Source organism: Castanea sativa, chromosome 12 (genome assembly GCF_040712315.1).
Source record: "Castanea sativa cultivar Marrone di Chiusa Pesio chromosome 12, ASM4071231v1".
Lineage (NCBI taxonomy): Eukaryota > Viridiplantae > Streptophyta > Magnoliopsida > Fagales > Fagaceae > Castanea > Castanea sativa.
In genome coordinates this window covers 10,455,103-10,468,106 of record NC_134024.1, presented here as the reverse complement: position 1 = coordinate 10,468,106, position 13,004 = coordinate 10,455,103, and the positions used below count along the sequence as shown (strand labels likewise).

At 32.3% G+C, this 13,004-nt stretch overlaps 1 protein-coding gene and 1 long non-coding RNA gene across 2 annotated transcripts; one reads left to right on the top strand and one right to left on the bottom strand.

Annotated features, from left to right (window-relative positions):
• Positions 1-486: 486 nt before the first annotated feature.
• On the bottom strand, positions 487-2,640 carry LOC142618357 (uncharacterized). Its single transcript, XR_012841269.1, has 3 exons — positions 2,562-2,640; positions 1,155-1,229; positions 487-950 (listed from the first exon to the last, which is right to left on the bottom strand). It is a non-coding gene; the product is annotated as an uncharacterized LOC142618357 (long non-coding RNA).
• An 8,260-nt stretch (positions 2,641-10,900) lies between these two features.
• Positions 10,901-12,733, top strand: LOC142618493 (anthocyanidin 5,3-O-glucosyltransferase-like). Its single transcript, XM_075791438.1, has one exon. The coding sequence runs from the start codon at positions 11,095-11,097 to the stop codon at positions 12,250-12,252; it is 1,158 nt and encodes a 385-aa protein (XP_075647553.1). The 5' UTR covers positions 10,901-11,094; the 3' UTR covers positions 12,253-12,733.
• Positions 12,734-13,004: the final 271 nt, after the last annotated feature.

The following is a 13,004-nucleotide window of genomic DNA, read 5'->3' as shown; positions in this document are numbered from 1 at the left end:
TTTTTTTTTGAGAAAGAAACACAAAAGGTTTTAATTATATATAAAGAAGAGATGATAATGTCAAATAACTTACATTATTTCAATTTCCCTACTCTAATTTAAATACAACCACAACAAAATCTCAAACTTTATATATATTAATCGCTAATCCGTGCAATACTCAAGAAAATTTTATGAAAGTATAGTTTATACATTAAAGCTTTTTAATTTTACATGAATATCATAATTTTAATCATATTTGAACTATAAAATAAATGGTGAAAACTCAAGCCAATTCAAAATGAACTGCTGCAATAACAAAGGCAGTCCTCCCATTCGTTCTTGCAAGCCAATAGCAACTGCAAGAGCGATCATGAGGGCATTCCAACGGATAGTCATGACCCAAGTATGCCCCTACTTTATTTTAATCCTATGCATCAATAATTTGAAGTGGGTTTTTAGCAAGTGGTATCAAGTAAAAATCACGTTTGCACAAAACCTAAACAGACATCAACAATTTTACCAAGTTTTTGCTAACTTCATAATAATTATGGAACACCTTGCAAGCTTTAATCACTGCTGGCACATCATTGATGTTGAAGTTTATGTTCTGCATGTGGTATTAAGTTTTAGGGTTTTATAGATCTGGCATCTAATTGATACCTGGAAAGATTTTTATCACATAATAATGAGGCAGCAATCAATATATAAATATACTGTTTGTAACAACATTTAAAAGGAACAAATAAAAAATAAGTGTACTCATTGTTATGAATTATCCACCCATCTTAAACAGAATTTAACAAACTATAATTTGATAAAATGGTTTCCATATGAATAAAGCTTTATAAAGCTTGAGTATAGTTTCCTCTTATTTGTAAAAGTTTCCACATAATTCATCCAACAAAGTCTACAACTCTTCCTAGACCTTTTTTGGATAAGTGGATGGCTCTTCCCAGACCATACCAAACCTAAAAGAAAAGAATGAAAGAAAACTTTAAAACAAATAATCAATCAGAGGAACAACTGCAAACAACCATGAAAGTTTTATGACTTGAGTTTTTATTCATTGAAATTGAACATTTACATGTTTCCTACCATAATGTTTTGGATTTTGACTTCAATTCCAAATGCCATGTTGCTTAATGTAAAGTTGTAAATTGTAAGCTTCTCACCTTTTTTAGGAATCCATCACCTCTTCTCAAAATCGTCATCCTAGCACGCTGAGCCTTCACCATCCCTTTCAAACTCTAGCCCAAACAACTATATAAACTCTAGCCCAAACAACTATATAAAGATGCTTGAATCCCAAACATACTAAATAAAAATCCAAAACTTATCATATGTATTATATCCCTACACTTTCTTAATAACCAATCTGAAATTATTATTATTAAAAAAAATTACAAACATGCACACAATGATACAAAAAGAAAGAGTGTATAAAGGAAAACTCAGATAATACTCAATTGTGATATCAACGGCAACAACAGCTCCTTAAATCTCAATTATTTCAAATAAAAAAATTTCTCACTTTGCGTAAACATGAAAAATTCGTACCAAAGTTAACAAAATGCTTAATTGGACATGTGAGAACTCTAACTGAAAACAAAAAGAAGCACACTTAGAACAATTTTTTTTTTTTTCAATTTCTCCTCCCAAATGAAATCTCCGGGTTGCTTTGATCTAGTAAAATCTAACTATCCAATTAATATTTGTAGAAGCATTTAATGCGAAAACAATAGGAGTGCACGTTTATAAGGCCAATCTATGTCCAACACCTCAAGTAGCCTACCACCATATATTGACTTCAATGCATAAAGGCACGGACAAACAGTATGTATAGGCCATAGGAAGACACGGACCAGTGAAACAAATTACCATAGCATAGAGATTGGATACGAAACAGAAAATTGGTTTACAGAAAGTTATTTAAAAACAATGCAGCAAGTTATTTAAAAGAATGCCGATTTTATAAAATAGTGTATTGCAGTGCAGATTTTTATGAAACAGTATGCAGTGCAGATTTTTGAGACATTTTATCAAACACACATCAGGCATTGTTTTTGCAACCATTCCCTGCATATAATGTGATCAAAGAACTATCTTGTTGTCAAAAGAACTACCCATCATTTTATCATTAATAGAATACCATATTACCTCCAAAACATAGTCAAATAGAATTTTCAACAATAACTGATTGTAATCAAGAGTATAATCAAAACAGACAACACAATAGTTACACTTTTAGTGCCCAAAAAAAATGCAGTTTTCAATTCTTTCAAAATCATCAATGTTTGTATATGCAATCAAGGAAGACTCTATTCAATCTTGTAATAATAAGTGCAATAAAATATCCAATAATGAAAACCCAATATGCACTTTAAGATATTTCATCAACATAAAAGTAACATTCTAGGCAGCAAAAATCTAAACACTAAAAAAAAAAAAAAAAACAACAACAACAACAACAAACAAACAAACGAAACATGACAAACATCAATTGCCTTACCATAATTCAAAATAAGGAGCACAAAAACAAATACCCAATTGAAATTAGAAGGAAGAAGAGTTCCATGTACCTAGCATATGTCTTCTTAGTTGAAAGTTCATGTTGTCCTTCCCACATTGCTTGTTGAGTTTGCACATCCTCATCTTTCTCAAAATTCATTCTAACTGGAAAAACCTATGTGATTCCAACCATATATATATATATATATATATATATATGAATTTCAAAAAATATATGCTGCAAACAAAAGCTACTTGCAAAGCAATAGCTACAGCTAACTGAAAACATAAAATTAAGACCTATGAATTACAATTTAACACATTCCAAGACAAAATTATTATATTACCCATTGAAATGTCTTAAAAAGACACAAACAAATTACCGGCTATATGACAAAAAAATCATTAATGTAAAAGCATATGTCGTATACACTTTAACAAAAAAAAAAACTGAAAATCTTCAAGACAAAGTAAGCCTAGAGTCATATTTATTTCATTTGTTTTTTGAGTTAGTGTTAGATTGCTAACCTTGATATAAAACTTAGATTAAAAAAAAAGTTGGAGTCACATGTATGAGATAGATAAGTTTTCATTAAGCAATACCCATCAATATTTGCAGCAAATTCAGGAAATTTCGTTCAAAATGAAGCAAGAACCATCCAAAATTACAATGAAAGAAGTCCATAACTCACAAAGATAAACAGCAGTATAGAAACCCCAAAAAGCATAACCAGAAATGAATATTTTTATTGAATGCATTTACTTGAAAGTATGAATAATCAGAAGTTTGTAGGTAATAAATATGAAGGTTTCCCTCACAATCACTAGCACTGAGGTACTTGCAAAGATTGAGAAAATTTAAAAGCATTCTTATTAGCTATGTTGTCATAAAACATTCTCTTATCAACTAAAATCAAGAAATTCAAAAACCTAAAATCAAAATTCTAAGTAGGAGTGGAAAAATTAAGAACTAATTGGAATCTAAATATCTACCAAAACATTCAAAAACCTAAAATCAAAATTCTAAGTAGGAGTGGAAAAATTAAGAACCAATTGGAATCCAAATATCTACCAAAATTGAAAACCCAAAGAATGAAAGAGAAAAATTGTGAGGGAAAAAAGAGAGAGAGAGAAAAAAAAGTTACCTGTGAAAGAGGAGATTGGTGGTGAATCAACAGCAAAATTGGTTTTCCAAATCAAAAACCCAAAAAAAAATAAAAAATAAAAACTATGAACGAGATATTAGAAAATAGAGAAAGGCTTAGTGATTTCTGTAATCCAAAATAGGAAAAAATCAAAAAATCAAAAAATTGAGAAAACAAACATTTTCATGGAGAACCCAAAAACCTTAAACAAAAAGGAATCAAAACCAAAATCAAATCAAAACCTATCTAACAAAAACATTCAATAAGAAGTAATATTTCACACCCAATACTAAAAAAATGGAAAAAAAAATGTACCGGAATCGGTTCTAATGATCTGATGGTGGCAGATATATAGCCTAATGGTGCTCTAAGTCTGGCGAGAGAACGGATGTTGACGGCTTACGAACTTTGTCACCTTCTCTCTCTGTATCCTCAACACCCAACCACATGCTCAATTTGGTTAAGTTTGTTTGATCGTGAAAATACTTTGGAAGCTTTATATCAAGCAAATGGTGTGCGTCTATGAAAAGTGAAACTATTTTGATTCTAGGGAAGTTAACTAACTTGGGTTGGAGGAGAAAGATGAAGAAGAACATGATTTATCGGCTACGAAATCAGAGAAAGAAATCAAATTAACAAAAATTAATTTAACAAATTCTTAGGTGTAAATTAATTGAAATCAACAATACTCAAACTGAAATAAATTCAAATATTAACGAATTAGTAAAACTAAATAAAAGTTAAAACATTTCTTAGATATCTGATGCAATTCATACTAACAGATTTAATTGTAAAGAGAGAAAAGAGTTACCTTCTTGAAGAGTCAGTAGTTTGGACTAATACCTTAGAGAGAATGACAGAGAGTATTAAACCCATTTTTTGAAAGAGGGAGTGTTTTTACTTCTATTGAGGATGAAACCCAAAGATTTGCGTTTAGATGAGAATGAAGAGAGAGGGGGAATTGTCAAATGGTTAGGAAGGGGATGAAGTGGTGAGAGAAAAGAAGGTTTTGGATGAGTAAGCTTAATAGACAGAGGGTTGAAGAGATAATCAAATGGTGGCTTACGATTACAATCTCTTTTCTCTCGATCTCTCTCTCTCTCCTTCTCCGTATAGCAATTCTTTTTATCGTGGATTATTGATTTAAGCGGTTAGTTTTCTTTTTATATTGAGATTTATAAAGACGTTTGATGATAGAAAGACTCTCCAAACGGTGCTCTGGACAGCTCTTTTAAAGTTTAAACTGTATACATCGTTGTTTTTAAAGTGGCATTTTTTTTTAACGTGCCAGGACTTCCTTAATTGCAGAAAAAGACTTCTGCTATTATATATAACTAGTAAGTTGTCTGTGTAATGCACAAATAATTTTGTAATATTTTGTGTAAGATGGTTATGTATCATATTGTACATATATTATAAAGAAAAAGTAACTTGAATTAGAGTAAGAAACATATACATTTTGAGATATTAAAAATTAGTTTAGTGACTTCATTGCATATTTGTAGCCTTCTTAAAGTAAGATTAAATTTTTGTTTTTTAAATCATGAAACCAAAAATTAATGCAAAAGAGTTACGAGACCATAAAAATCAACTAATTTGTGTTGTGTTCACATATTTCATATCATAAAATGAAAGTATACCCATCTCTCTGACCATCTTCCACTCATTGATAGTGCGAAATTAAGACATGGTGTGGGTAAGTATGTATATATGTGTCTTATAAATGATTTAAAATTAAACCATGGTAGAATATGGCTTTACATTGCACATCAAGTATTTTCTCTACTTATATACCCAAAACAAAAAATATTTAACCAAATTATCTAAACCTAAATCATATTTAAGCCTCTGATTTAAAAAAGGAAGAAAAAGAAATTACCTATAGGGGTTTCAGCGTCTTGATGGTAGTGAGAGGCCAATATAATGAAGATGGTAACCCCTCAGATTCCTCTTTCTCTCTCTTTCAAATGTTTTGTTAGTCTCAAGTATTTTATTTTGGTGATATATAGTGAAATAATGGGTTTTATTTAACAATCCACAATATTTTTGTGTCTCTTTATCTCTCTAGGGCCTTATTTGGTTAGTTATCATTATTAGTCTTTACTTAAAAATAAAATAAAAAACTAAAATAGTGGGTATGCTAAAAGACATGTGAAAAGAGAAATATGTGGCCTATACTTAGGCAATTAATGAGATATTAATGAAATAATAGTAAAATAAGTTTTTTTTTTTAGGGAAAACGGTAAAATAAATTAATGTAAACTTTTGGATAACAGGTAAAAAACTTAATGAAAGAGATAAAAAAAAACTAAATATAAAATTAGAGCACCACTTGGCAAGATCTCATGCACTCTCGCATGAGGTCTCTACTTTTATATATATATATTAATTGATTGACTAGCTTGTAGCCCGTGCGCTACACGGGATTTTTAAAGCAAACTAAGTGTAAAACTTAAAGCAATGGGAAACAAACTGTTTTCCCTAAGTCAATTTTTTCAATCCTCATAAATATTTAGATTCATGGTTTTTTTTTTTTTTTTTAATTTGTACTTTCATCAAGCCACTAAGCCGCATGATGAAAAAGAAACAGGAATAATAATGAAGACTATACTGCCATCAATCAAATACAATTAGTTCATATTAATCTTCTCCAGAAATTGCTAAATCCATCAACTCCTTTGGCTTTGGAACTGAACAATGTAGTCGGTGAACCATCCAAAACCCCATGAACCATGGCTAGCCCTTCCCTTTTTCTTGCCAGCAAACTCAAAGTAGAGTCTCTAGCAATACAAAACTCGATCTTTGGCTCTATCGTATGCCCTTCCTACTGAAACCCCATATACCATCCGAAAATCTATGTTACCATCAGTAGGAGTATAAAGGGAGTCTCTTAAACATATTCAAAGGGATTTTGAAGTGAAACTTGAATTAAAATATCCTAAACTGATTATCATAATACGATAACATGCTATAGAGATTCTATATTAATTTGAAGAAGGCAATAAGACTTATAGCAAAACAATGACTTTTCTATCACTAAGACCCTTTCCCATCTTTGTTGTAGCAGCTGCTACTACATCAGATGAAATCCCTACCTGAAACAAATGTGCTCTCACATTCACCACAGAATTTGAAAACCAAAAAGTCTAGCAAGTAGCAACTAAGAACTTTAGAAATTATGTGTTTAACCAATAAAATGAGTAAGGAATTCTTTTAGTTGAGGATTGGAAAAAGGGGCAACTATGGCTACCAAAACTTTTGAAATAAAACCTGAACATAATTAAATCAATGCGTTTAGCATAAAACTCCTAAAAAGCAAAGAAAATAATATTATTGATAATTTGATTCTAACTCTATTTATTTAATATCACGGTGTTACCAGATGTGGTTGGTGTACTGGAATCTATTGAAGTCATTGAAATATTCACCTCTAACACACAAGTTTTGCACAGTTGCATCATCAAATCTTGTACCTTGAAAAATTACAAAATCCATTACTAACTCTCCTTCATATCATGTTCTATTTTTTATGCATTCTATTAGAAGTAGAGAGAGACTCGCCAAATTTTGTCATAAGCAGAAGAATTGTTAGTGTATACTGCTGTAAGATAGATTGGTAAATAACCTATTGGGAAGATTTTTGTGACAACTACTTGGGTATCACCATAACCAATGATCCTACAGAACAATAATAGAGAATTCGGAATCAATAATCATAACAATTCATTTTACAAGGAAAATAAAAAGGATTTTTTTTTTTTTTTTTTGCTAATAATACTTACTGTAACAGCATCTATTTCATTCCCTCCAATTTCTCCAACCATGAATATGGTTGTTTTAAGTTTCTCAGCACATTCTATCAAACATTAAAGAAACAATAAAGAAAAAAAGAAAAAATGCAAATAATAATTTTAACTTTGTATTAAAAACTTAATTCAAATGATAGGCTAACCATCAGCATTGTGATAGATCCCATTGAAATATGTGGACATCCAATCCAATTGAACATTGAGAGAGCTTCTAGTAGCTATCTGTGAAATATTCTTTTTTGCAAGGAATATGTCAGTTATATTTGTTGTTTATGCAATACAATAGTCTAAAGGAATGTAAATGTCATTGATAGAGTTACTGCTTAATAAGAGAAAGCATCGCTGATAGCTCAAAGGAACTTTAATGTACTTATAAGTGGAGTATAAGATCTTTTATATACTTAGTAGTGATCAGTAGAATCACTTTCACACCTGCTAAGGAAGCCCTCAATTGGATGTGGATGCCCAAGATTGATGTACTAATCTAAATAGATAAAAATTACATAGAATGTTGTTAACAATTGAAATTGCCAATTAGTTAGATGTAATAGAACTTTTTAAGAACACTAATAACAAACACGCATAACGAAATGAATAACACATATTCATTACAAAACAAACAACCACAAAATTAAATTGCTAAAAACCATAACAGGGTGGGAAGATGAAATTTGGTATTTGATGTATATACAGGATTCTATATAAAAAAGAAAGGAACCAAAATAGATTGAATTAGAAAGAGAGTGCACCCATATCAGACTCCATACCACACACTCACCTTTGTTGAACCGTGACAAACAAACATTTATCACCATCAAGACTTCTACCAACTTAAGCAAATGTGAAACACCCAACTTTTCCCATATATTTTTATTTTAAAAAAAACACATAAAACTAACAAAGCATATCTGAAAGCAATCCAATATGTATTCAATCTCTCAACCGTCATCTCCTTCTAGCCAAAACAATTTTTTTTTTTTTTTCTAAACTCTAAACAAATAGAAGTCATGAAAAATAAACATTACCTCTATGCATGATAAGGCGATGCGTATATTTACCATTGCAAATAAACATTACCACTATTTGGATTGCATTTGATTCTACCTGGGTTTTACAGTTTTTTTGAAAATATTTTTTGATGCTTTGGGAATGTCTTTTCTATTAATGTAGTCCTATTTGGTAAGTGCATTGCTTGTATTCATTTCTCAAAAAAAATAGTTTTGTTAACTCTCACAGTTAGTCTCAAATGAGACTCAAATGCATGGCGCCTAGTCACACCGTACTAAACCACATCCATTATAGCAAAGTAGGCACATAAGGTATATAGAGTCAATCCTCTTAAGAGTATGGATCATACACAATTGTGGTGCGTGATTAGAATACAATCTGATCGCAACATATCATGAATAGAATACACATCTTGATCACATAATCATGATGCCACATTTGAAGAGGCATTTTTTTTTTCATTGTTGTATGATACCTAAGATTGTACCATGTGTAATGAATTGGGAAAAAAATGAATTCAAAAAACTATTAAAATGGTCATACCCATTGTCTGAAGTTAATACCTAATTCTTCAAAAGAATGATACATTAAAGAAATTAAAAAGCATCCCCCAAAGAGATCCACGTTACTTCTTCTAAAAGACCTAGAAAAGGAAAAAGCCCAATAATCTATTGCTCTATTTTGATCTTTAAAGTATCCAAAAGAAACTAGAACTCACTTAAGGACTTTCATTCCATTCATCTGAGTTTTAACCGGACGCCATAAATAGATACCCACACATCAGTTTAACCAAATACCAAAAAAAAAATATATGTATGTATATATATGTATGTATGTACAAAAATCTAACTTAGACACCTTAATTAGAAATATAACCCAAAAAGTCAAATAAAAAACAATATAGCCAAATTATTAAAACCTGATCTAATTTAACCAAATACCAAATATATATATATATATATATATATATATATATATATATATATATATATATATATATATATATATATATATCTAACTCAAACACCTTAATCATAAATATAACCCAAAAAGTCAAATAAAAAACAATCTAGCAAAATTATAAAAACCTGATCCAATTTAATGTACAAATTGAAAAGCAAAGAGAAAAACTAACCGATAGCAGTTCTAGAAGAACGGTAGACGTTGGAAGGAAGTAGGCCTTTATGTGAATTCTAATCTTGAGAGAAATTGAGAGCGTTATGGATATATGGCAATGGAAGTTTTTTATTTTCATTTTTTCTTTTCTTTTTATCGGGTTGATTGGATTGATGCGGGGTTGAATAGACATGTTTATCACTGATGTCAATTTTCAAACCGTTTTAGGGTTTTTGTGGATTTTTTTTTTTGGTGCCTTACGTTGTAATGATTGGGCTCGAAACAATGTAATGATTGGGCTTTTCTACCAAAATGATTAGGCAAAATCCCTAATGTTACCGCAAAAAAAAATATATATATATATATATATATATATATATATAGAGAGAGAGAGAGAGAGAGAGAGAGAGAGAGAGAGAGAGAGAGAGAGAGAGAGAGAGAGAGAGGAGGATAATTTGAAATCAAAGCATCCAAAGAAAGAGAATCAACCCATCTATTTTTTTTAAAGGATAAAAGAAGAACCCTAGAAAATTAAGTAAGGGGAACTGCCGGTTTTGAATTAAAAAACACAGATATATTGAAGATTTAAAATTCTAATTCGAATAGGAAAAGCAATGGTAAGGATTTTCAGTCTTTCAAACAACAAAAAAAGTATTTGAAGAGGAAAGAAGTATGCTAACCTTCGGTACAAAAAAAATGGAAACTATATTGGTGGAGGGTACAGTGTTCTGATGGTGGCAAAGGTCTAATTCTCTCTCTCTCTCTCTCTCTCTCTCTCTCTCTCTCTCTCTCTCTCCTTGTATTTCTGCAATGTATCTCTCTCTAAACCGTATTTTGGGTTTTTACATGTTTTTTTTTCCCCTCATATGGTGTAATGGGCTTTCAATCCATGTAACGGTTGGTCTTTCTAACCTTTTAAACTATACGTGTTAGTTTTTTAAAGAGTGTTTTTTCCTATGTGACAATACCTCCTAAATTGTAGGAAAAAACTTCAGCTATCATGCATGGTATATGAAATGATATATGATATTTTTTCCCCTTCTTGACTTTTAGCTAGGACGTAGAAGCTTTAAAAGAAAATCAACATTTAAAACACTGAAGACATGTCATATGCTGCCGTGACGTAAAAATTGCTCTATTACTTGAAGATTGTAAGTGGAAAGAACTTGTCCAGAAAAATTGCTCATTTACTTGAAGATTGTAAGTGGAAAGAAATTGTCCACAAAAATTACGCACAAACCAATATGAATTGAATATTTATTGAAGTTTTGTCACTTTTGTGCGAACTTTTCTTGTTGAAGTCATATGCGCAAGTAAAAGAATTTGGTTATTTTGAGCAAGCCGTGTGGCTGACCATGTAAATGTAAAATAGGTTTTATTTGACCATGTAAATCTGTAGGACTGTTAGCTAGAGAGGCAGTAATGTATTTTTTTAGGACTGTGGATATGAAGTACTGTGTCTATTCCCCATATATCTGTAGCCTTCTCCAGTTTAATTACTAGAAAGTTTACAATACAGAAGAACTATGGAGGATGCCATAGTTCTATACCCTTCTCCGGGTAGAGGCCATCTGATCACCATGGTAGAGCTTGGCAAGCTCATGCTCAAACATCACCCTTCTTTCTCCATCACAATCCTCATCTTAAGCGAACCAAACACAAATACCAACTCCACATTACCAAATTATGTAGAAAGCTCTACCGCCCAATACATGGCCACAGTCAATTCCACCACCCCATCTATCACTTTCCACCACCTCCCACCCATCTCTAAAGTCCCACTCAGTACTTCTTCCTTTCTAGAAATGAACTACTTAATCCCCCGCCTCAACAACCAAAATCTCCACCAAACCCTGAAAACTATTTCCCAAACCTCCAAACTCAGAGCCTTTATCATTGATTTCTTCTGTGATGCTTCTTTCGAAGTGGCCTCAAACCTTGACATACCCACTTACTATTTCTTCACCTCTGGCGCAAGTGCTCTAGCTTTGTTTCTATACATGCCCACCTTGCATAAAAACGTGGATAAAAGCTTCAAAGATCTCGGTAATATGCCTATTGATATTCCTGGCTTACCACCTATCCCGGCTTCAGACATGCCAGTAGGTATATTAAATCGTAATACTCAATTGTATGAGTATTTCTTAAACACAGCGACCCACATGGCAAAATCAAATGGATTTCTTGCAAACACGTTCGAGTCGCTCGAAACAAAAGCTATCATGGCATTGTCAAATGGACTATGTGTCCCAGATGGAGTAACTCCGCCAATATTTTGTATTGGACCTTTGATATCAAGCAGCAATCAAGATGGAGATGCACACGAGTGTTTGAATTGGCTAAACTCGCAACCAAGTAGAAGCGTTGTGTTTCTGTGTTTTGGAAGCATGGGATTGTTTTCAGCGAAACAGTTGAAAGAAATGGCGATGGGTTTGGAGAATAGTGGCCAAAGGTTCTTGTGGGTGGTAAGAAATCCACCGCCGGATAATGAGAAAGAGCCAAACTTGGACGAATTAATGCCAAAGGGTTTCTTCGAAAGGACAAAGGATAAGGGGTTTGTGGTGAAACAGTGGGCTCCGCAGGTGGAAGTGCTGAGTCATGAGTCGGTGGGTGGATTTGTGACTCACTGTGGGTGGAACTCAGTGCTTGAAGCAATCAGTGTTGGTGTGCCAATGGTTGCGTGACCTTTGTATGCGGAGCAAAGGTTGAATAGGGTGTTTTTGGTGGAGGAAATGAAGGTCGCATTGGGTTTAAAGGAGATGGAAGATGGGTTGGTTAGTGCAGAAGAGTTGGAAAAGCGAGTGAGGGAGTTATTTGAGTCAGAAGTTGGGAGAGAGGTGAGAGAGAGAGTTTTGGGCTGCAGAGATGAAGCTATGTTAGCCCAGAAAGAAGGTGGTTCCTCTCATGTTGCATTAGCCAAATTGGCTCAGGTGTGGAAGCAAACCCAACATGAATGATATACTCTGTGATTAATTTATTACCTTGTTTTACAATAGTGTTGCCCGTTTCAAAGGAATACTAGTGTTAACAGTATCTTGTATGTGAGGCCGATTAATTGTGCTTGTATAATTGAAAGATTCAAGGGAAAAAAAGGGAAGAAGAATGGTTGTATTGACTGTTAGGAATGAAAATGAATGGGAGAGAATGAATGGGATATGTTTAGTTTTTAGCTGACAGTCAACAGGCAAGAAACATGGACATGTGGTGCATATATTATCATGCCTATTTTAGAGGATAAGAACTATACTCCCTTTGACATAGAATGTATTTTCACAATGTCTATTTTAGGAGTTATACCGGTTATATGCTTCTCTCTAATAATTGGTGGGTCTCATTTTTTAATGGGACCCACCACTTGTGAGAGAAAATATATATATCTAGTGTAGGGCATATTTTTTTTCTATTTAAGATTGGACGTAGGCTGTGTTTATTTTTT